At 36.0% G+C, this 26,684-nt stretch overlaps 1 protein-coding gene across 4 annotated transcripts in view; it reads right to left on the bottom strand.

The window, feature by feature from the left end:
- Positions 1–26,684, bottom strand: part of BTBD8 (BTB domain containing 8) — a 65,269-nt gene that overhangs the window by 7,472 nt on the left and 31,113 nt on the right. For all 4 annotated transcript variants that reach the window (XM_034653896.1, XM_034653894.1, XM_034653897.1 and 1 more), the window contains one exon: positions 6,437–6,526. In XM_034653896.1, coding sequence (XP_034509787.1) covers positions 6,437–6,526 — 90 coding nt within the window. The remainder of the gene's footprint in view (positions 1–6,436; positions 6,527–26,684) is intronic.

Below are 26,684 nucleotides of genomic sequence, written 5' to 3'. Positions count from 1 at the left end.
ATACATAGCAAAATCTAGACATTTGAGCCAATACATATATCAGTATATATTATAAAAATGACAAAAAACCATTTTCCTGCAGTTTTACAGATGTTTTACTAAACTGCATTCTCATTACAGTGTTGTAAGTCATTTCTATTTTTACTAAAAGTATTTATATGACATAATCAACTGGCCTAGAAAAACAATAAATCACTTCAATAGCCCACAGTTTAGATGGAAAGACTGAAAGCACTATCCCCATTTAAATGTCATCAGAATAAAAGCTTTTAGGAGATGAAAACATTACATATACTCAGGGAGAAAAATCTATTAGAGCTCTAAGACCAGAGAATAAACATGTACCTTATCTACTAAAATCTCTGTGCTTCATGTATGCTTCCTGAAGTTTAAGGATTCTTTGTGTGTGGGCTGAAGTAACATAAGGACTCATTCATAAGTTAGTTCATTCACATTTAATATTTATTGAATGATAAGCTCTATTCTAGACCTTGAGGATACAAGAAGCTTACATTCTAGAGGGAGGACATGGACAGTAAATATACAAACAAATATATAAAGAAGACAATTTTAATGGTGAAAAGTGCCATGAAAATAACACAACAGGATAATATAAAAGAGGGTAACTGGAGAGTTGGGCTATAGTTACTTTAGGTGGGGTAGCATGGAAAAAACCGAGGGGCCAGATCATACAGGGTCTTACAGGTTGTGGTAAAGATCTGGGTTTAAATTCTAACTGTGACAAAAAGGCACTGAACAATTTTAGTCAGAAGAGAAATATATCTAATTTATATTTCAAAAGATCATCCTGAAAATTCAGTGCAATCCCAGAATCTCCAGAGGAGATGAGAAAATTCAAATTTATGCTCCAAAGCCCCAAGCCACCACTGAAAGACTTCTATTTACATAAAATGTAAATATGTGGAGCTACAGAAATATTGGCTGTGGTTCAATTTCCAGCGCAGGATGTGGAAAATTTCCCCCTTCTTCCACCAAATCTGGAGAACTTCCTTCCACCTCCCAACACCAGGGCATAGGTAGAACTAGGATTAGGGGACTCTACTATTCCTACCTCAATTTATTGAAGGCTGTCCCTCTTGAAAAATATCACGTGCATTACGTCTATGAGTTACCAACTCATTAAAAACACTGTGATTCTTTTCTGTAAGGACAGACAGGATTTCATTCTAATCTACTGCAGAAAACATCCTGCAGACATACAACAATGGCACAGCTCCAAAAAGGGCTGTTGATCAAGCAAAGCAGGCATCACTGTCCTGGTATTAGTAATAGCCCTTACTTGAACCCACTTCTCTCTAGAAAATGAGAATAATCTAACCTAGGAAAAAAAGAAAAGACAAATATCAATACATACTATATACTACATACCAAGTACTATCTCGTTTAATCCTTTCAATAACCTCAGGAAACTTGGGGAAAGTAAGCAATGTCCCTAAATTCACGTAGCAAGTTAGGACTGGATGTTGGACTGCCTATAATGACATCAAAGTCCATGATCTTTCTACTATACTACGTTATCCATGGAAATATCTACCCAGGTTTACAATATAAGCTAATGTGAAGAAAGAATTTGTTTTGTAGATTATTTTGTTACAATATAAAAATTCCTAAAAGGTGTGATTTATTTTTTTAAAGCTTTATTTATTATAGAGAGAGAGTCAGTGTGTGTGTGTGTGTGCGTGTGTGTGTGCACGCGTGCCTGCAAGCGCGTGCCCGTGCAGGAGTGGGAGGAGGGGCAGGAGGAGAGGAAGAGAAAAAATCCTTCAATCAGACTCCCCGCAGAGCAGGAAGCCTGGTGAGGGACTCCATCTCACAGCCCCGGAGATCATGACCTGAGCCGAAACCAAGAACCAGCTGCTCAACCGACTGAGCCACCCAGGTGCCCCAAAAGGTGTGATTTTTTTTTTAAAAAGCAAAATTCCTAAAATCCCTTTTAGCTTCAAAATTCCTAAATTCCCTTTAGCTTTCCCATAGCTTTACATCCCATGTTTACTAATAACATTTTAGGTTGTAATTTGACACTGCCAATTTGATATGTGATACAAGAGGAAAAAGCAAACACATTATGTGATAATAATAATGGACGTATATAAAACCCAGTATCTGTCAGGAGATACTTTCTTCTTTCATTTTAGTGTTAGAAACCTTGCTTTATCAAACATGATAAAACAGTTGAGCCAAAAAGAAATGCATCCTTATTTCCAATGTGCTTGCACTGGAAGTGAATAAGCAAATGAGGAGTGAGCCTCCACTGCTGATCTAGCAGCTCCAGGTGAGATGAACCAGTCAGGAGCACAGCCTTGCTTACCACAAGGAAGTGATGGGAAAATACTGTTAACGGGAGTGAGCCTGATCATCCTGATCATTGCTGGCACTACTACAATGTATTTGTTACTTGGATGACACTTTTTTTTTTAGTATAGTTGACACACAATGTTACACTAGTTTCAAGAATACAACACAATGATTCAACAACTCTGTATGTTAATGCTGTGCTGGCCTCAAGTGTAGCTACCACCTGTCACTGTGCAACACTACTACAATACCACGGACTATATTCCCTATGCCTTGCCTTTTATTCCTGTGAGTTATTCATTCCATACCTAGAAGCCTTATCTCCCACTCCTCTTTATTCATTTTGCCCATCCCCCATGGCCTCCCACTCTGGCAACCACCAGTTCTCTGTATTTATGGGTCTGTTTCTGTTTTTTGTTTGTTTATTCTTTTGTTTTTTAGATTCCACATATAAGTGAAATCATATGATATTTGTCTTTCTCTGTCTATCACTGACCAACTTTAGTAGCTTGTTCAAGGGAAAGCCAAATACAACTCTGAAACAAGTTTGGCTACTTATATTTGGCTTTTCCTTGAGCAAGCTATTAAGGTTGGTCAATGATAGTCAAGACACATTATAACAGGAGATATTTATCCATCATATCCATCATAATCAAGGATGGAAAATTACAGGTAAGAGAGTAGAGACCACTAGTTGATGGTACCCACTTCTTTCTTGTCTACTGACCTCTTAATAAATAGGCTTCACCTTTAAAAGCCTGGGGGTTTTGAATGTTTAATCTGATCACTCATGAGGGATGATTAAGGGTTGCCTTTATTCCTAGAGCTAAACTCAGAGGTCATCTTAAACAATATAAAACAGATAAAAGTGGAACAACTCCGGTTGAAGGAGTGCCCCTTCCCATGTAGTTTTCCCCTCAGATCCCAATTTCATGCCATGTGTTCCCTAACATACCTACCAAGAACTTTAGGGTCCTATGAGATAAAGTTTGAAAATCACTGCTTTAAAAAGTGGAATAGAAGAGCAGTCTGCACTACCTCAAGAGTTCCCATGCCAATGGAAAACTTTTTAAATTCTTTAGTGACTGTGCTGGAATGGACACTGAATTAAGTATCAAAAACCATGAGATTTATATTCAGTATAGACACTTATTTACCAGGTGACTCCAGGAAGATATTTAACTTATCTTGTTTTCATCTGCAATATATGAATACACCTGCTCTCTGAAAGACTGATTCTAAAAATTAAATGGTATAGTAAATGTGGAAGAAGCCCAGAAAATACATGGTGTTATGTTACTATAAGGTATTATTACTGCTGAGGACAAAATCTATTTGGAGAAAGGAAGAAAGAGCCACATAATAGCTATCAGATAATAAAAACTGTCACTAAACCTACAAGGGACTAAGATTTCTTCTAGGAAAATAATCAGACATGTGCTTTCTGTAAATTACTTACCCCTGCTGTAGAATAAAATCCTGTAATCATACTCCTCTTTTGACTTTTATCTCACTGCACAGAATCATGTGATTTTTAATGAATGTCAAAAGTTGCATTTTGAGTTAAACTAGTGTTATCTCTCCATTTGAATTTCTATTGAATTCAGTTCTAATGAGAATGGATTGACAGTTCTCTAAAATGATGTCTAAAACACCTGAAACACAGTCCCTGGACAAGTTTCCAAAATTATACCAATGTAGACTCTGGCCTCTACTAGCACTATTCTCCTTTCCATGTTCAGTGGATATTTTAAATTCATCATGAAGAAAGAGATCTTATCAGTAGAATATATACATCTTTCAGATTGTTTGTCAATAGCAATGATAAAATTTCACTGCTCCGTCTATACGTATATTCCTTTTACCCACAGGATAATAAACTCTTTAGCTTGGCATATAAAATCTTCCATAATCAGAAACTACCTGGTTGCCAAAGACAGGGGGTAGGAAGGTGGGCGAAAGGTGAAGGTGTTCAAAAGGTACAAATTTCCAGTTATAAGACAAATAAATCCTAGGGATATAATTTATAGCATGGTAACTATAGTTAACAATACTATATTGTATATATGAGAGTTGCTAAGACAGTAGATTTTAAAAAGTCTCATCATGTATAGCTATGTGAGGGGATGGATATTAAGTACATTTACTATGATAATAATTTTGTAATATATATATATATATATATAAATCAAATCATTATGCTGTATACCTAAAAGGAATACAATGTTAAATATCAATAATATCTCAATTAAAATTTGTTTAAATAAATAAAAAAAAGCAGCTCAGATGGGAAAATAGGGAAACAGGGTTACTTAGATATATATTTTTTTAACATCGCCAAAGCAATTCATGTAATGTTTTAATGCTATATTAGTGAGGGACAGGAAAAACAGAGGAAAAACAAACCTGCCATATATATGTGTGGAGGACCAATTAGTTAAAGAGGAAGTTCATTTTAGTAGCAATATCAAGTAAAAAGTGGTGATTACATGCGATTTTACGCCCTCTGTTATTTTCTCATTACTATTTCATTAGTCTTTTTTTTTTTTCTTTAAAAAACACCCTGTAATAAGGGTATCCACATGATCCCAGGGATACATAATTGAGATTACTAATGGTGGCAGCTGCTGAAACTACATCCAAAAGACAGGTTGCAAAACACATTGAGATATGTGCATTGAAACTATAGTAGTATAATTAAAACATAACCTTCAAAAGGCCCTAGTATGAAGAAAATGGGATTGGGTCCTTTTGCATGTGTTTCATTTCTACTAAATGAATAAAATATGAAAAAAAAGAACAAAAAAAATTATATATTCTTATAAGTAATGTTTCAAAATTTCATTTTTTATAGAGTGAGAAATTACTAAATGATAGGCATTTGGAAATCTGTTCTAGTTAGTTAGAGAACCAGATGACTACAACCAAGAATCAAGATCATAGGCCAGGGTGATAAATAAATGGTAAGAATTTATCAAGAGAGAATTTATAGTTTTCCGTGCATCCATTGTCATGGAATTGCCACTATCACTATTCCACACCCAAACCTCTGGCTGAGATGCAGGGCTGAGAGGTTCCCTCAAAATCCCAGGCAATTTTCCTACTGAGAAAGCCCTCCCCCATACTACAGAATCTCACAGGGATCATCTGTGACCAAAAAAGGTTCCTTTTTATCATTTAAGATACTAGTTCATCTCTTAATAACTATCTTGGCAATATAAACTGCCACCAATTGTGTAGATTTACCATTGCCTCATGATAGGTCAATGAAAGCCATACGTATCCAAATTATTCTTTAAGAAAAAAAAGGAAGAAAAGAAACTACCTTTTGCAAACTGAGTATTTACAGCCCCACCCACCCAAATTGATATACTGAGGCCTAACCCTCCAATGTGGCTATATTTGGAAATGGGGCTTAAAAGGAATTAAGGTTAAATGAGGTAATAGGGCAGGGCTCTGCCCTAATGCCCTAAAATTAGTGTCTTGGGGCGTCTGGGTGGCTCAGTTGGTTAAGTGTCTGCCTTTGGCTCAAATAATGATCCCAGGGTCCTGGGATAGAGCCCTACATTGGGCTCCCTGCTCAGCGGGGAGCCTGCTTCTCCCTCTCCCTCTGCCTGGCGCTCTGCATGCCTGTGCTCTCAGTCAAATAAATAAATATTTTTTTTAATTTAAAAATTAAATTAAATTAAGGTCCTTATAGAAGATACACCACAGAGTTCTCTCTCTCTCCCTCTCCCTTCTTTTCACCTCCCAATGCCCCCATGCACTAAGGAAAGGCCATTAAGCACATAAAAAGAACGAGCTGTCTGCAACCCTAGGTAAGAGCTCTCACAAGACACAAACTTTGCTGGCACTCTGATCTTGCCAAATTGTGAGAACATAAATTTCTGTTGTTTAAACCACCCAGCAGTGGTATTTTGTTATAGCACTCTGAGAAGACTAACACATTATCTCTATTACTAAATGCTTCGTACTTTCTCTCATTTTCAGAAGATGTACTTTGATGAATTACTCAACATGAGAAACATTTCACTGAACACAAGGGGAAATCAGATTCATAAAAAGTGCTTTGTATGAAGTATTATTTGCAGTCAAGCTGCCTTGTAAAAATTATGCTTACCCTTGAAGAATAATGTACTCTTGGGAGCTTTCAACCCAACAGCCACTCAGCATTGCAGCAAAATAACTAGATCTGGCACTTAAAATGGCTCTAAAGGGAAGGGGAGGGGAAAAAAACACAGGTAAACATTTATGTACTATACAAAATATAATTTTTTATGAAACTCTTCATCTTAACTCTTAAAACATAACAATCTATTTGTCTTGCTTGTATTTACTGGTAAGATTATAATAATAAAAATTATAAACCTATATTTATACCTAAATATTTTGTTTTGTTTTTTAGAGAGAGAGAGCACATGCATGTGTGTGGTGGGGGGCGGAGGAGAGAAGGAGGAGGAGGAAGAAAGAGAAACTTAAACAGGTTCCATACTCAGGGGGAGCCTGACGTGGGGCTTGATCTCACAACCCTGAGATCATGACCTGAGCTGAAATCAAGAGTTGGACACTCAACCAACTGAGCTACCCAGGCACCACAATATACTTAAATATTCTGATTACCTAACTAGAACATTAATTCCAATGTCCTTTTTTATCTTTTTTAGTTTTTCCCTTCAAAGCTCTTTAACTTTAAAAATGATTGAAACTATTTTCATGAGTAAGAGAGTAATAAATCATTTGCAAGTGGAGAAATAAAGAACAAAAGATATTTAACATTTTAAGGGAGTATCAATAAAGAAAGGCACTAGAACCATAAAGGTCCTGAGTTCAAGCTCAGAACTTACCTAATTGTGCTAAAGAACAGCTATATATTAGATGTGAGAAATGACAAGAAAGATATTTTCTTTTGAATTTCCGTTCTATCTTCGCACATAAAACGTCCACTTATTCTTTAATTCAACAAATATCTATTGACTTCTACTTTGTGCTAGGCACTATTCTAAGTGCTAGGAATATAGCAGTAAATGAGATACACAGAACAACGTTATATTCTAGTGGAGAATGGTATGGAAGAATGGAGAGGGACAAGGAGAAGAAAAATATGGCAATGGCTTACTAGGCTGTCTCAGACCAAGACTCCTAAAAATAGCTAGGAAAAAGAGGGAGACACATATAGATAAAGACATACACATAAATACATAGATATAGATTCTTTTTAAGAAAGCAAGAATGATTTGAAGGCATCAGAAAGGTACCATCGTGGTAGATTTTGAGACAAATTATGAGAGAGAAGACAAAAGAGCTGGCCCAAGTATTTTAGGTTAACTTTTTCCACCGAGGCAATTGCCAATATCTCTGATGAACGTAGATGCAAAAATCCTTAACAAAATTATTAGCAAACCAGATCCAACAATACATTAAAAAAAAATCATTCAGGGGCGCCTGGGTAGCGCAGTCGGTAGGCATCTGCCTTCGGCTCAGGGTGTGATCCCGGCGTTATGGGATCGAGCCCCACATCAGGCTCCTCCACTATGAGCCTGCTTCTTCCTCTCCCACTCCCCCTGCTTGTGTTCGCTGGCTGTATCTGTCAAATAAATAAAATCTTTAAAAAAAATCATTCACCATGATCAAGTGGGATTTATTACTGAGACGCAAATGCAAGGGCAGTTCAGTAACTGCAAATCAATCAAAGCGATACATCACATCAACACAAGAAACGGTAAAAACCATACAATCATTTCAATAGATGCCAAAAAAGCATCTGACAAAGTACAACATCCATTCATGATAAAAACCCTAAGAGAGCAGGTTTAGAGAGAATATACCTCAACATAAGGGCCATATATAAAAAACACACAGCCATCATCATACTCAAAGGTGAAAAACTGAGAGCTTTCCCTAAGGTTGGGAACAAGACAAGGATGTCCACTCTCACGACTTTTATTCAACATAATACTGGAAATCTTAGCCACAGCAATCAGACTAGAAAAAGAAATAAGAGGCATCCATATTAATGAGGAATAAATAAAACTGTCTCTATTTGCAGATGACATACTGTACATAGCAAACCCTAAAGACTCCACCAAAAACCTACTAGAACTGATAAATGAATTCAGTAAGGTTACAGAACATATAATATACAGAAATCCATTGCATTTCTATACACTACTAATGAAGTACCAGAAAGAGAAATAAGAAAACAATCCCATTTATAATTGTAGAAAAAATAATAAGGTACCTAAGAATAAACCTAGCCAAAGAGGTGAAAGACCTGTACTCTGAAAACTGTAAGACACTGATAAGAGAAAATGAAGACAACACAAACAAATGGAAAGATGGATTGGAAGGATTGCTAATGGATTGGAAGGACAAATATTGTTAAAATGTCTATACTACCCAAAGCAACCTACAGATTTAACGCAATCCCTATCAAAATACCAACAGCATTTTTCACTAAATTCGAACAAATAATCTTAAATGTGTATGGAATCACAAAAGATCCCAAATAGACAAAGCAATTCTGAAAAAGAACAAAACTGGAGGTATCACAATCCCAGATTTCAAGATATACTACAAAGCTGTAGTAATCAAAACAGTATGGTACTGGCAAAAATAGACACAGAGATCAATGGAACAGAATAGAGAACCTAGAAATAAACCCATGATTAATCTGGACAGGGATTAATTCTCAACAAGGGAGGCAAGAATATGCAATGGGAAAAAGTCTTTCAACAAATGGTGTTGGGGAAATGGGAGAACTACAAGCAAAAGAATGAAACTGGACCACTTTCTCACAAATATACAAAAATAAACTCAAAATGGATTAAGGACTTAAATGTGAGACCTGAAACCATAAAAATCCTAGAAGAGAGCACAGGCAGTTAATTACTCTGACATCAGACATAGCTACATTTTTCTAGATATGTCTCACGAGGCAAGTGAAACAAAAGCAAAAATATATTACTGGGACTATATCAAGATAAAAAACTTGTACACAACAAAGGAAACAACAAAACTAAAAGACAACCTTGGAATGGGAGAAGATATTTGCAAATGACATATCCAACAAACAGTTTCCAAAATATATAAAGAACTTATACAATTCACCAAAAAAGCAAACAATCTAAGTTAAAAATGAACAGAAGACATAAGCAGACATTTCTACAAAGAAGACATATAGATGGCCACAGATACATGAAAAGATGCTCAACAGCACTCATCAGCAGGGAAATACAAATCAAACCACAATGAGATATCACCTCACGCCTGTCAGAATGGCTAAAATAAAAAACATGAGAAACAAGAAATGTCAGTGAGGCTATGTAGAAAAAGAACTTCATGCACTGTTGGTGGGAATACACGCTGGTACAGTCACTGTGGAAAACAGTACGGAGGTTGCTCAAAAAGTTAAAAATAGAACTACCCTACAATCCAGCAGTTACTCTAGTGGGTATTCATCCAGGAATACAGAAATACTAATTCAAAGGGATACATGAACCCCAATATTTACAGCAGTGTTATCTACAATAGCCAAATTATGGAAGCAGCCCAAGTTTTCACTGATAGATGAAAGGATAAAGAAGAGGTATATATATTACATAATATATAAAAAAGGAATGACATCTTACCATCTGCCAACAACATGGATGGAGCTAAACAGTATAATGCTAAGTGAAATAAGACAGTTGGAGAAAGACAAATACTGTATGATTCCAATCATATGTGGAATTTAAGGAACAAAACAAAGGAAAAAAAAGAAACCAAAAAGCAGATTTTTAACTACAGAGAACAAACAGATGGCTACCAGAGGGGAGGTGGGGAGGAGGATGGGTGAAGTAGGTGAGGGGGATTAAGAGTACACTTACCATGATGAGGAGTGAGTAACAGAATTGTTGAATCACTATATTGTACACCTGAAACTAATATAACACTGTACGATAACCACAGTGGAAATAAAATTTTAAAATTTTTAAAAATTAAAAAAACTCATCAAATCAGACTTTAAACTGTCTGCATTTGATTATATGTGACTCCTAAACATAATAAACTTAACTGTAAAAAAAAAGAATAAAAATAAAACTTACTTAATAAGGAAAATTACAGGCCAAGATGACTTCCCCAGTAAAGGCAAATAAACATTTAAGGAAGATATAAAATCAATCTTACTCAAATAAATTTTTATTAAAAATAAAATAAAAATAAAATCGGAAAAAAAAAAACCAGGAAGAAATACTTTCCAACTTATTTTATGAAGTCAACATAATCTTGAGACCTAAACCTAACAAGGACACTACAGAAAAAGAAAAATTATGGGTCAACTTCTCTCAGAAATATAGATGTAAATATATTCAACAAAATATTAGCAAACTGAATCCCGCAATAAATACAGTGAATAAGATATCATAATCAAGTTGAGATTATTATAAGAATGCAAGATTGCTTTAACATTTCAAAATCAAGCAATATAATTTAGCACATTAACAAAATAAAGAAGAAAAATTATGATCATTAAAATAGATGCAGAAAAGCATTTAACAAAATTCAATACCAATTTATGATTTTAAAAACTTAGGCAATTCCAATCAAAACTTCAGAAAGGTACTTTGTAGATATTGACGAAGTGATTCTAAAATTTATATGGAGGGGCGCCTGGGTGGCTCAGTCAGTTAAGCATCTGCCTTCGGCTCAGGTCATGATCACAGAGTCCTGGGATTGAGACCCCTGTGGGGTTCCCTGCTTAGTGGAGAGCCTCCTTCTGCCGCTCCCCCCCAATCGTGCATACGCGCGTGTGTGTGCGCGTGCTTTCTCTCTCTCGCTCATTCTCACTCTATCTCAAATACATAAAATCTTTTTAAAAAATTAAATAAATAAAAGTTATATGGAAAGGCAAAGAACCAAAAATAGCCAATACAAAACTGGAAAAGAAGAACAAAGTTGGAGGATTCCAACTACCTGATTTCAAGAGAAACTATATAGTTACAGTTCTCAAGGCAGCATGTATTGCTGAAGGAAGAGACATACAGATCAGAGGCCGGAAATAGATCTACACTAAATAGTTAACGGAGTTTTGTTTTTTTTTAAATATTTTATTTATTTGACAGAGAGAGAGACAGCCAGCGAGAGAGGGAACATAGGCAGGGGGAGTGGGAGAGGAAGAAGCAGGCTCCCAGCAGAGGAGCCTGATGTGGGGCTCAATCCCAGGACCCTGGGATCACGCTCTGAGCCGAAGGCAGACGCCCAATGACTGAGCCACCCAGGTGCCCCAGTTAACGGAGTTTTGACAGAAGCACCATGGCAATTCCACGGAGAAAGGATAGGCTTTTTAACAAATGGTTTTGGAATAATCAGACATCCACATGCAAAAAAGTAAACCTAGATACAAACCTTTAATTTACATAAAAGTTAATTCAGAATTGATCAGAGGTCTAAATATAAAATACAAAATCCTAAACTTCCAGAAGAAACCATAGGACCTTGGGTTTGGTGATGAATTTGATACAATATTAAAGTACAATCTACAAAAGAAAAAACTGATAAGCTGGATTCTATTAAAATTAAAAACTTCAGCGTGGCAACTACAGTCAGTAATATTTTATTGTATATTCAAAAGCTGCCAAAAAGTAAATCTTAAAAGTCCTCATCACAAGGGAAAAATTTTTTTTGTTACTTTGTATGGTGATGGATGGTAACTAGACTTAGTGTGGTGATCACTATGTCTACAAATATTGAATGATAATGTTGAACACCTGAAACAAATATAACATGTCAATTTTAACTCAACAAAAAAATTAAAAACTTATCCTCTGTAGAAGACACTGTTAAGAGAATGAAAAGACAAGGCTCAGGGAGGAAGTATTTGCAAATCACATTTTCAGATAAAGGACTTCTGCCCAAAATATAAAAGAACTCTTTTTTTTTTAAAGATTTTATTTATTTATTCGACAGAGATAGAGACAGCCAGCGAGAGAGGGAACACAAGCAGGGGGAGTGGGAGAGGAAGAAGCAGGCCCATAGCGGAGGAGCCTGATGTGGGGCTCGATCCCATAACGCCAGGATCACGCCCTGAGCCGAAGGCAGACGCTTAACCGCTGTGCCACCCAGGCGCCCCCAAAATATAAAAGAACTCTTAAAACTCAACATTTGACAACGAACAACCCACTTTTAAAATGAGCAAAAGATATGAACAAAAAACTCTCAATGATATACAGATGGCAAATAATCATGTGAAAAGATCCTCAAGATCCTCTGTCATTAGGGAAAAAGTAAAATGAGGGCACCTGCCTAGCTTGGTCAGTAAAGCATGTGACTCTTGATCTCAGGGTTGTGAGCTCAAGCCCCATGTTGGGCATGGAACCTATCTAAAATTTTTAAAAAGTTAAAAAAAAAAAAGTAAAAGGAGATACCAGTACAGAGAATGACTGAAATCCAAAAAACTGACAATATCAATTACTGATGAAGATGAGGACCAAAAGGAACTCTCACTCATTGCTAGTAGAAATACAAGTGGGGGGCACCTGAGTGGCTCAATCGGTTGAGTGACTGACTCTTGATTTTGGCTCAGGTCATGATCTCAGGGTCTTGAGATCAAGCCCCACATCAGGCCCCCACTGGGTATGGAGCCTAAGATTTTCTTTTTCTTCCTCTGTCCCTCCCTGACCCCCTGCTCATGGGTATGCTTTCTCTCTCTCTCTCTCTCTCTCAAAAAATAAAGAAAAAAAAGAAAAGAAAAGAAAAGAAGAAAAGAAAGAGAGAAATGCAAGTGGTACAGCCCCTTTGAAAGAGAGTTTGGCAGTTTCTTACCAAGCTGAACATAATCTTACCATATGATCTGACAATCCTACTCCTGGGTATTTAACCAGCTGATCTGAAAATTATGTCCATACAAAAACTTGCACACAAACGTTTACAACAACTTTATTCATTATTACCAAGTCTAAGGCAACCATAACGTCCCTCAATAGGTGAATCAATAAACTGTGGTTCATTCTTTACAACAGAATATTACTCAGGGATAAAAAAGGAATTAGCTCTAAAGCCACACAAACACATGGATGAGTCTAAAACGCATACTGCTAAGCATAAGAAACCAGTCTCATAAGGCTACATACTGTTTGATTGTATTCTATGGCATTCTGGAAAAGTTAAAACTGTGAAGACAATTTAAAAAATTGTTCGAAATTTGGAGAGGGCATCAATCACAGGGAAGTTTTAGTTGAAACTATTCTGTATGATACTGTAATGATAGATGTAGGACAATATGCATTTATAAAAACCCATAAAACTACAGCACAAGTGAAACTTAATGTACATAAATTAAAACAGAAACACTTTGGAGGAGGTCAGGGAACTCTAGAATGAAATGTAGACTGTGACAAAAGAATCTAACTGCATACAAATACATGAAATAACTTTACTGAAGGGAATGGAAAAGAAAGGTCCTCGCCTAAATAACTTTGGAAATAAGTATAGACTACAAGAATAAAGATTAAGGAACACTGTACTCCAGTTGGTGAAGTTATTTCCCATGAAGTAGGGATTAACAATTCTGAAATCATTATACATGAATACTGGAATTGAAGAATTAAGTACTAGATATTGGATGATGAAAGCCTAGTTTGTCACTGCTATAGAAGATTACAGAGAAGTAAGGGGATAGACTAGGAAAATCTATGTGGTGACAGATTAGTGTTGGAGACATCAATATGAATTTATATTTAGCTTAATATAAAGATGGATTCAGGGGGCACCTGGGTGGCTCAGTTGGTTAAGCGTCTGCCTCCATCTCAGGTCATGATCCTGCAGTCCTGGGATCGAGCCCCACATTGGGCTCCCTGATCAGTGGGGACCCTGTTTCTCCCTCTCCCTCTGCTGTTCACCCTTCTTGTGTGTCTCATGCTCTCTAATGCTCTCTATCAAATAAATAAATAAATAAAATCTTTAAAAAAAGATGGATTCATATAGAAATATTTATAGCTATGTGCACACATGCAGGTTAGTATACATACATATATTTCTTTGCTCTGTCAGCTGAGAAGACCTAAAAGAAACAGCAACAAGCACACCTAGTATCCAGATATTAGTTTCTAATAACATCAGAATAAAACAACCAGGGTTCATTAGAGAAATGGTTGATTCTAGGACAGATGAGCTTAGAGCATTTTTAGTGTCAAAAAGTAAGGAAATACTACACACACACGCGCGCACACACACACACACACACACACAGAAAATGATGTGGGGGAGGGGGTGTCAAAGGGATATAAGAACAAATTGAAAGAGCTCCTGTAGTTAAAGCTGGAACAATTTCAGCAACAAAATAAATACGCCAAAGTACAAAAAAGGCCAACTTACAAACCAAGGTACAAAATACAAATCAAAGTACAAAATAAATATTAATCCATATTGATATACAGAAATGATTGAATAAATAAATAAGTGGGGAGAAAGAGGGAAATTTCTTGTGCAAAAGAATTCTAAATAATTTAGATAGATACTATTCCCTCAAGAAGGTGACCATAACTCCCATCCCTTAAGTGTGGGCTGTATACAGTCACTTCTTTCCAGAGAGTAGAGTGTGCAAATGCGAGATGGGTTGGAAGTAACTTTGGGGGTGGTGAAGAGAGTAACTTTACAGTGTAAAAATCAAACAAAAACTCCCTCAACCAGGTGATCAAGGTTAACATAAACAATGATAAGTCATGATGATTACATGCACCCATGAAATGATGTAATAAAAATGACACTTTATGCTTTTGAACTTCCTCACCAAAACCTATAACCTATTTAATGATGAAAAAAATCAGATAAACTCCAATTGAGGAACATTTCTACAAAATACTTGCCCAGAGCTCAAACTGTCAAGGTCATCAAAAACAAGAAAAGTCTATGAAACTGCTAGAGCCAAGAGAAGCCTAAGGAGACATGACCACTAAATGTAATGTGGCATCCTGGAAGGGACCCCAGGGGAATAAAGGACAGTAGGCAAAAACTAAAGAATTCTGAATAAACTATGGACTTTAGTTAATAATAATGTCTCAATGTTGGTTCATTAATTGTAACAAATGTACTATTCTAAATGTATATATAAGATGTTGATAATATGGGAACTGAGTGTGGCAGCATATGGGAATTCTCTGTACTCTTCCCAGTTTTTCTGTAAATTTAAAATTGTTCTAAGAAGTAAAGTATATTAAGAAAAAAATTAGGGATTCTGCTTCTACTTTTGAAAGACAACTTTTCTATATTAACAAGTAGAAAAGTGAATAAAAAAATAAAATATGACACTGGAAAAAAAAAGGTAGTACAGGACTGATCCTTAAGAGAAGGAAAACCAATGAGATAAGCCCTACAGTCATGATGCTTTTTTCTTCCTAGAAGCAGTTTCTAGATCATGGCATACAGAGGACAAACACAAGAAGAGCCTGGTTGTCCTACTGAGTTGAGAAGACTAATAAAGCAGCTTCAGGAGGATGAGTCAGCTGGAATTTATGGGGCACAGTACTGTGGAAGAGGGAGTTATGAGAAAAAGAGCTCCAGAAATTAGAGGAATTAGCTTTTGTCTGAATATAATCTGAACATATATAACATAAAGCTCCATGATGTCAGGCAAAGAATAAAGGCCAGGGAGCTGGCTGATATTTAAGTTCCTTCCAGCCAGAATTGAATAACTTGGAGCATTAAGGAAAGCTCCCAAGAGGGTCACATCCGAGTAGAAAAGCTATATTAACATTTAGAGCAAAGGAAACTCTAGATCCACCTTAACAAAATTTAAAAACAAGTCTCAGAAAGATAAAGATGATACATAATAACTAAATTACCTGCTAAAACAGACTTCAAAACTTTTTAAAGACAGACAATAAAATTTAAACACTCAACAATATAATGTCCAGTATATAATTTTAAAAATTCTAGTATGCAAAAAAGTAGCATCTGTTGACTGTAACCAGGAGAAAAATCAGTCAATAGAAGCAGACCTAGAAATGAAGAGATGATGGGATTAGCAGACAAAACATTTTTTTTTAAGAGAAAGAAAGCGAATAAGTGTGCATGAGTGAAGAGGGGAAAAGGGAGAGAGAGAATCCACACCCAACATGGAGCTTGACAAGGGGCTTGATCTCACAACCCTGAGATCATGACCTGAGCTAAAACCAAGAGTCAGATGCTTAACCGACTGAGCCACCCAGATGTCCCCAGATAAAGCATTTTAAAAAGCTATCATAGATATGCTCAAGGATTTTCTTAATAAGGAACATAATGAAGAGAAAAAAAGAAAGAATTAAGAAAAAACAGAGAAATTTTAGAGCAAAAATATACAATATCTGAATGAAGAAATTCATGCATGAACTTAAAAGATTGGTTAGATACTAATAAAGGAAAGATTAATGTACCTGTGCACATAGCAATATAAATTATCCAAATAAAATGTAGGGAGAGAAAAGAAAATTAAAAAAAAAAAAAAAGCTTACGTGAGCTATGGAACTAACATATATAATTGGAGTCCCATGTATAAAGGAGAGAAAGAAGGGGATTGCAAGACAATCTGGAAAAAAAAAAAAGATTGTTGTAAATTTTCCAAATTTCACAGAAACCACACACCCAAAGATCCAAGAAGCTCAATAAATCATAAGCAGGAAAAACACACAAAAAAGCACATGGTACATCATAATGAAATTGCTGAAAACTAATTACAGGGGGAAAATGCTTTTAAAGCAGTCAGGGAAAAAAGGCACATGCCATATCGATAAGCAAAACTAGGCATGATCACAGACTTCTTGTCAGAGACAATGCAAGCCAGGTAACAATAAAATTACATCTGTGGGGCACCTGGGTGGCACAGCGGTTGGGCGTCTGCCTTCGGCTCAGGGCGTGATCCCAGTGTTGTGGGATCAAGCACCACATCAGGCTCCTCCGCTATGAGCCTGCTTCTTGCTCTCCCGCTCCCCCTGCTTGTGTTCCCTCTCTCGCTGGCTGTCTCTGTCTCTGTCAAATAAAATAAAATCTTTTAAAAAATAAATAAATAAAAAATAAAAATAAAATTACATCTGTAAAGCACTGGAAGAAATAAAAAATTGCCAATTTAGAATTCTAAATCCAGCAAAAATATCTTTCAAAAATGAAGTCTAAATGAAGACCTTTTCTAGACAAAAGATGAGAAAAGTCATTAGCAAGCTGACCTGTATTACAAGAAATTTAAACAAAGTTCTTCAAACCTAAGGAAAACTTTAATAGAAACCTGCTCTTAATAAAAGATTGAAAGTGCAAGAAATGGTAATATGTGGGTAAATTTAAATTTCCTCATTAAAAAAAAAATTACATAGGGGCAGCTGGCTCAGCCAGTTAAGAGTCCGATTCTTGATTCTGGTTCAAGTCATGATCTCAGGGTCATGAGACCGAGCCCCGCGTCAGCTCCACGCTCAGCGTGGAGTCTGCTTGAGTTTCTCTCCTTCTCCCTCTGCACCCCCCCATTTTCATTCTCTCTCTCTCTAAAATAAATGAATAAATCTTTTAAATAAGTAAACAAATAAAATTACCTAACATTGTTTTAAAAAATAATTACAATTTATGGCAGGGTTTAGAATATATATAAAAGTGAAATGTATGACAGCAATAGCACAAAGGATAGGAAGGGGAAAATGTCCTAATGTTATGCATGAGGATGTGTAATATTAACTGAACAAAAATGATAAGTTAACAATACATATTATAAATACTAGAGCAGCAACTAATAAAGACAATACACACACAATATGGCTAATATGTCAACAGTGGAAATAAAGTGTAATTTTAAAAATTTTTATTAATTCAATAAATATATTAGAAAGGAAGAAAAAGAGGAAAAAGACAACAACAAAAAAAGAAAACAAGTAGTAAATAGTAGACTCAAACCCCAACATAACAACATTACAGTAAATGGTGTAAATTATCCAATTAAAAGATTATGAGACCAGATAATGAATGTAAGACATACACTGTCTACAAAAAAATTTAAGCCATTTTAAATATAAAGACATAGAGTTTAAAAGTAAAAGGATGGGAAAAGGTACGTCATATAAACAAACACTAACCATAAGAAATCTAGAGTGGGATGCTAACTAGAATTTTTGTAGTGATCATTTTGCAATATATACAAATACTGAATCAGTATGTTATACACCTGAAACTAATATAATGTCAACTATACCTCAGTTAAAAAAAATAGAGCTTCAAAATACATACAGCAAAAAAGAATAGAACTGAAGGGAGAAACAGGAAATCATAATTATACTTAGAAACATTCTTTTCAGTAAATAACAGAAGTAGACAAAAAGTCAGTTAAGGATATGGAAGGCTTGAACAACACTATCAACCTATTTGACATCTATAAGAACCCTCCACCCCAGTGCAGCAGAAGACACATTCTTTTCAAGTACATGTGGAACATTCACGAAGATCCCTATGTACTTGAAAACAAATCTCAATCTCAGCATAACACATAGTACCTGGCATATATAATCAGTGCTTATTAAATAATTCTTAATGAAGAATACTATTAGAATTTTATTCTTCTACCTACTTACTTTCTTTGATTATGCCTAATGATAAAGATATACACGCATACATAGGAGGTATAAATGGTTCAATTACAGACCACCATAATAAAAGCAAATATTGTAATTTAAAAAATCAAATGAATTTTTTGGTTTCCTAATGCATATAAAAGTTATGTTTACATGATACTGTAGTCTGTTAAGTATACATTATGACACTTAATAGTGTGTATTTATTATATATAATATATATATAATACATAATGCTATTAGGTCTAAAAAATATATACACCTTAATTTAAAAATACTTTAATCCTAAAAAAATGTTATCATCTGAGCTTTCAGTGACTTGTAATTTTTTTGCTGGTGGAGGGTCTTGCCTTGATGTTAATGGCTGCTGAATGGTCAGGGTGGTGGTTCCTGAAGGTTACGTTGGTTGTGGCAATTTCTTAAAATAAGACAATGAAGTCTGTTGCACCGATATTTGTACCCTTTCCAATGAATCACCAATGTCTTAACAGCACCTAGAATGGTGAACCCTTTCCAGAGGTTTTCAATGGACTTTACCCATCCATCAGAGAATCACTATCTACAGCAACTATAGCCTTACATAATGTATTTCTTACATAATAAGACTTGAAAGTTAAAATGATTCCTTGATCACAATGGATCACCTGCTAAGACATACTTCAACACTCTTTTCAAAGACAGACAACAAAATTCAAACACTCTACAACATAATATAACATCCAGCATGTAATAAAAAACGCCAGTATGTAAAGTAGCAGATGTTAACTATAACCAGGAGAAAAATCAGTCAATAGAAGCAGACCCACTAAAGAAAGAGATGATGGAATTAGCAGACAAAGCATTTTTTTTTGAAGAGAAAGAGAGCAAGTAAGTGCTCATGAGTGGGGAGGGACAGAAAGAGAGAGGCATGTTGTGTTAGCAGGCATGAAAACAACATTAAGCTGGTCGTACATCTCCATCGGAGCTCCTGGGTGATCCGATGCATTATCAATGAGTAGCAATATTTTAAAAGAAACATTTTTTTCTGAGCACAGGTCTCAACAATAGTCTATCCTTTGAAGCTTTGAAGCTAAGGCACTGACTTCTCTCCTCTCTAGCCAAGAAAGTCCTAGATTGCACTGCATCTTTTTTTTAGTCTCAAATTTTTATTTAAGTTCCAAATAGTTAACATATACTGAAATATTAGTTTCAGGAGTAGAATTTAGGGATTCATCACATACATATAAAACCCAGTGCTCATCACAAGTGCCCTCCTTAAAATCCATCACCCATTTAACCCATCCTCTACCCACCTCCCCCCTAGTAATCCTCAGTTTGTTCTCTATAATTAAAAAGAGCCTGTTTTCTGGTTTGTCTTTCTCTCTTTCTTCCTCCTATGTTCACCTGTTTCGCTTCTTAAATTCCACATATGCGTGAAATCATATGGTATTTGTCTTTCTCTGACTTATTTCACTTAGCACAATACTCTAGCTCCATCCATGTCTTTGCAAGTGGCAGGCTTTCATTCTTTTTGATGGCTGAATAATATTCCATTGTGTATATATACACCACATCTTCTTTATCCATTCGTCAGTCAATGGACATTTGGGCTCTTTCCATAATTTGGCTATTATTGATAATAAACATTGCTGCCATAAACATTGGAGTGCATGTGTCCCTTCGAATCTGTATTTTTGTATCCTTTGGGTAAATAACTTGTAGTGCAATTGCTGGATCTTAGAGTAGTGCTATTTTTAACTTTTTGAGGAACCTCTATACTGTCTTCCAGAGTAGCTGGACCAGTTGGCATTTTGACCAACAGTGTAAGAGGGTTCCCATTTCTCTGCATCTTCACCAACATCTGTTATTTCCTGTACTGTTAATTATAGTGATTCTGACAGGTATGAGGTGATATCTCATCGTGGTTTTAATTTGTATCTCCCTGATGATGAGTGATGTTGAATATCTTTTTATGTGTCTGTTAGCCATCTGTATGTCTTTGGAAAAATGCCAATTCAGCTTCCATCCATTTCTTAACTGGATTATTTGTTTTTTGGGGGTTGAATTTAATAAGTTCTTTATAGATTTTGGATACTAACCCTTTATCAGGTATGTCATTTGCAAATATGACTGCATCTTCTTCCAAGAGAATAAAATCTGTGCAAACCTGTGGTTTAGTGCAGCCACCTTCATGAATCATCCTGGCTAGATCTTCTGCATAACTTGCTGCAGCTTCTACATCAGCACTTGGTACTTCACCTAGCACTTTTATGTTATGAAGGCAATTTCTTTCCTTCAACCTCATGAACCAACCTCTGCTAGCTTCAAAATTTTCTTCTGCAGCTTCCTCACCTCTTTTAGTCTTCACAGTATTGAAGAAAGTTAGGGCCTTGCTCTGAATTAAGCTTTGGCTTAAGGGAATGTGATGGCTGGTTTGAGCTTCCATCCAGACCACTAAAACTTTCTCCATATAAAAAATAAGGCTGCCTCGCTTAACATTTGTTTGTTCACTGGAGTACCACTTTTAATTTCCTTCAAGAACTTTTCCTTGGCGTTCATGACTTGGCTAAGTGTTTGGTACAAGAGGCCTAGCTTTCAGCCTGTCTTGGTTTTCAGCATGCCTTCCTCACTAAGCTGAATTATTTCTAGCTTTTTATTTAAAGTGAGAGATGTGCAACTCTTCCCTTCACTTGAATACTTAGAGTCCATTGTAGGGTTATTAACTGGCCTAATTTCGATACTGTCGTATCTCAGGGAATAGGGAGGCCTGAGGAGAGGGAGAAAGACGAAGGAATGGCTGATTGGGAGAAAAGTCAGAACAAACATAACACATATCAATTAAGTTCGCCATGTTATATGGGTGCAGTTCTTGGCACCCCAGGACAATTACAATAATAACATCAAAGATCACTGATGACAGATCACCACAACAAATACAGTAATGAAAAAATTTTGAAATATAGCAAAAATTATCAAAATGTGACACAGAGACATGAGGTCAGCAAATGGTTGGGAAAGGAGCACTGATAAACTTGTTTGCTGAAGGGTTGCCACGAATCCTTAATTTGTGAAAAACAAAAACAACAACAACAGTACTATCTACAAAGCACCATAAAGCCAAATGCAATAGAAGGAGGTGGGCCTGTATAAATATATAGCATGTCATGACTTATATGTATGGCAGTCTCTGATCTTTGACTGCATAACTGACCAATGGCCCTAGTAGAGCACTCTGCATTCAGTACCACAGGGGTCCCAAGGCCACGTTCTTACAGGCTGTTCCCTGCCAGTGACTGAGCATATCAGGGACACTAGGCAGGCCTATTTCAGAGAGACAGGGCTTTTTCCGATTGGTGACTTTGGCCTGGGAACTTTCTAACAGTCTGCTGATTTTCATCAGAACTGCACTGCAGCCTAAGACGCTACTACCCAAGCTTCCTTCTTTCCTTCTCCTTCCATCATGGTCAGATCGACACTGCAGTTTGACAGCTCTTCCAGTCACCTCTGGATTCCTTTCCATGTTCTCTCACGTGCATTTACCCTAATAAATTTCGTGCAAATCTAACCCCCATCCTCATGTCTGCTTCTCTGAAGATTTGCACTAACACAGCATGCTATTTTCATTTAAGTAAGATTAAAAGCATCTGAGACTTAAACAATTGCTCTGACTTTAGGACAGAAACTTAGAAAACATTCCTATTTAATTAGGATAAAAGCCTCAGTTTAAAAAATAATGCTGTGGGGGCAACTGGATGGCTCAGTCAGTTAAGCATCTGACTCTTGATCTCAGCTCAGGTCTTGATCTCAGGGTCGTGAGTTCAAGCCCCACGCTGGGCTCTACATTAGGCGTGGAGCCTACATTTTTCAAAAAGTACGGTAAATGGCACAGCATACTAAAAATCTTAGCCAGAATTTTCATTTTCCAATATGCCAAAAACCATTTTCTCCTTTTGATTAAATTTAATTTCAACTGACAAGGCTGCTTCTGGCTCTGTCAAGACGCCCTAATTTCCCCCTAGCTCTTGCTTTAGTACATTGCTTGCTATTCAATACTTCCTGATGTTAGCTGAACTAGATTCACTACTCCAGGCAGAATAATGGCCTGCATTATTCAGAGAAGCTCTAAAGAAGGAACTTTTTACTAGGACTGTTTTTTTGAGGTTTTTTTTTTAAGCGCTCTTGCTCCAAGAATACTTTTTAAACTTTTAGTTCTATATAACGAACTAAAGGTTAAACCCGGGGTAGTGAATCCGAACTTTTATTTAAGAGTTGTCACTATTACCCACAGCACTTCTTTGCAAACATCTTAGAGAACATAAACTTTAAAAAAGCAAAGAGCTTTTTCTTAAGACATCCATTTTGACATCCATTGATTATAGTTTTCATAAGATTNTTGCTTGCTATTCAATACTTCCTGATGTTAGCTGAACTAGATTCACTACTCCAGGCAGAATAATGGCCTGCATTATTCAGAGAAGCTCTAAAGAAGGAACTTTTTACTAGGACTGTTTTTTTGAGGTTTTTTTTTTAAGCGCTCTTGCTCCAAGAATACTTTTTAAACTTTTAGTTCTATATAACGAACTAAAGGTTAAACCCGGGGTAGTGAATCCGAACTTTTATATAAGAGTTGTCACTATTACCCGCAGCACTTCTTTGCAAACATCTTAGAGAACATAAACTTTAAAAAAGCAAAGAGCTTTTTCTTTTTTTTTTTTTTTAAAGATTTTATTTATTTATTCAACAGAGATAGAGACAGCCAGCGAGAGAGGGAACACAAGCAGGGGGAGTGGGAGAGGAAGAAGCAGGCTCATAGCGGAGGAGCCTGATATGGGGCTCGATCCCATAACGCCGGGATCACGCCCTGAGCCGAAGGCAGACGCTTAACCGCTGTGCCACCCAGGTGCCCCCAAAGAGCTTTTTCTTAAGACATCCATTTTGACATCCATTGATTATAGTTTTCATAAGATGAGCCTTTCCTAAGTTAAAAAGTTATTTGTAAAGTATAATGGATGCCCTATTTAGAACTGATAGTTTTCGGTTAATCAAAAAAAAATTGAGAGAATTTAAAAAAAATTATTTGTATATATCATAATCATTTTATAATAACTTAAAAATAAATATGGAAAAGTACAGCATAGGAAATATAGTAATATTGTAATACGTGNCATAACGCCGGGATCACGCCCTGAGCCGAAGGCAGACGCTTAACCGCTGTGCCACCCAGGTGCCCCCAAAGAGCTTTTTCTTAAGACATCCATTTTGACATCCATTGATTATAGTTTTCATAAGATGAGCCTTTCCTAAGTTAAAAAGTTATTTGTAAAGTATAATGGATGCCCTATTTAGAACTGATAGTTTTCGGTTAATCAAAAAAAAATTGAGAGAATTTAAAAAAAATTATTTGTATATATCATAATCATTTTATAATAACTTAAAAATAAATATGGAAAAGTACAGCATAGGAAATATAGTAATATTGTAATACGTGTATGGGGACAGTGGTAACTCACTTATCGTGGTGAGCACTGCATAATGTATAAGTTGTTGAATCCTGTTATGCGCATGAAATTAATATAATACTGTATGGCAACTATACTTCAGTTAAAAAAAAAATCATTTTACTGACCATTAAAACAACTTCAGAAATTCCAAATTATATACGTGGAAGTATGCTAAAAAAAACTTCTATACTCTTTATGGGGAGAATACCACCAGTATCCACTTAATAATGACACTAACTTCTTGCAGGAAATTAGCAGTCTCAAAAAAACTCTCTACCCCTAACACTGAACAATCCTTTCTCTTTTGAAATTCTCCAAACCATATGCTTGCCCACTTGCAGCCAACCAATCCCTGACAAATGTACCTGAAGACAAGTTAGAATGTCTCTCCCACTTCCAAAAACCAAATCTTAATAAAACACCTGCCAATTGTTAAAAAAAACACATATGCGTTCATTCACAAATCTTACACTGTAAGGCGAATCTCTTTTTTAATGTGAGTTCAATGACTAGAGCCTCTTATTTCTCACAAAAGCTATATGTATATATACCTATAATTTCTAATTCAAATTTCTCTAAAATGAAGCATGAAATCTAAAACTTTTGTAAAGCAACTGAAGTATAGAATCATTTTAGATTTTTATAACTTCTCCTCTAACTTTTCAATTGTTCATCTATACTAAATTCAATAGCAATTTTTAAAGTGTCTCTTCTTTATTAGATCTTCCCATTCACTTTAGTTTCCACTGGAATAACTTTTTTAAAATGATTTTTTAAAAGAGTTACTTACTTATTTTAGAGAGAGAGAGAGAGCATGAGCGGGAGAGGGAGAGAAAATCTCAAGCAGACTCCATGCTGAGTGCAAAGCCTGACTCAGGCTTGATCCCATGACACTGAGATCATGACCCAAGCCAAAACGAAGAATCAGACACTTAACTAACTGTGCTACCCAGGTGCTCCACAGTAACTCTTTCATACTTCCTGCATCATTGGTCTATTTGATATTTCATTAAGTTATGCTGTGAAAATAAGAAGTTAAATGGCATTAAATAGCTTGGGAACAACCCTAATGACTCTTGGAAGACACAAACTCAATGACAGGGACGGAAAAGTGTAAGTACACTAGAGAAGGGCCTCCTAAGCCTTGACAGTTCTGCCTACTGTGCTGTTAGCACGTTCTATAGAAAATATCTAAAAGAGCACTATTAGTCAAGTTCAGTTAAGGAGCTTCTACTGCAAGTGGTTTGTTTCCTTTCAGGCACCCAGAGCCTTTAGCTTGGTTCCCCACTGCAACATCCCTCAAAGGCCTATGGCACCGAGGAATTTTATCTCTTTTCCCTCTATTATTACCACATCAAACCTCACAAGTGGACAGGGTTGACCATTTATTACTAACAAAGTAATTAATATTAAGATGTTAATGACTCACTTTATTGCACAGTAATTTGGAATTTTATTCTCATTATTCCATTATATCATTATGCCTAGCAATCTGAGTAAGACAGCAAACTTTTTCTATAAAGGGACAGATAATAAATATCAGATATAAATATCAGGCTTTACAGGTTACTGTTGCATATGCTTGTCTTTCGTTGTTTTACATTAAGAGAACAGTGACCAGATTTGAGCCATAGTTTGCCAACCTCCACCATAAGGTCAGGTACAACAGGCAACAATGTGTCTCCCTTCCAGATAACCTAATACATATTTACAGCAACTAACATTTACTGAAAGCTTATAGTGTGCCAGCTATTGTGTTTTGTGTGCATTACCTGATTCAATCCTCACAGCCATCCTATGCTATAATTACTATTATTATTCTTTTCATGGATAAAGAAATTGAGACTTGAAAACGTCAAGCAACTTCCCAACCATTCCACAAATGGTGGAGTCAGAATCTAAACCCAGAAAGACTGACTTCTGAATTACTAAACTATACACTTCTGAAAAAGCTTTCAGCTGAACATATAACTGATTAATACTATGGCACAAGCTAGAACATTGACCTCCTCACTGAGTGCCAATTTGCTAAATATTTAGAAAAAAACTACATTCTAAAGAAGGAGTTGAACACTTTAACTCAATGAGTGAAAGCCTAATGGTATAATATCAGGCACTGAAATGAAAGATATTTTAGAAAGGCTATCAGATTGAGTGTCAAAGCTAAAATCAGGAATCACCGCGATGCTTTTTCAATAAAGCAGCCCAAGAAATTATGGAACACAGAAGTGCAACAAACAGACTATCTTAAAAATGGAACAGATTCAATTTCTTTCAGGAAACACTACAATACTAAATAATGCCATAAAATGGGAGATCCACAATAGAGTGC

Source organism: Ailuropoda melanoleuca, chromosome 2 (genome assembly GCF_002007445.2).
Source record: "Ailuropoda melanoleuca isolate Jingjing chromosome 2, ASM200744v2, whole genome shotgun sequence".
NCBI classification, from domain to species: Eukaryota; Metazoa; Chordata; class Mammalia; order Carnivora; family Ursidae; genus Ailuropoda; species Ailuropoda melanoleuca.
The sequence above is the reverse complement of the archived record's forward strand: the minus strand, read 5'-3'. Positions and strand labels throughout refer to the sequence as shown.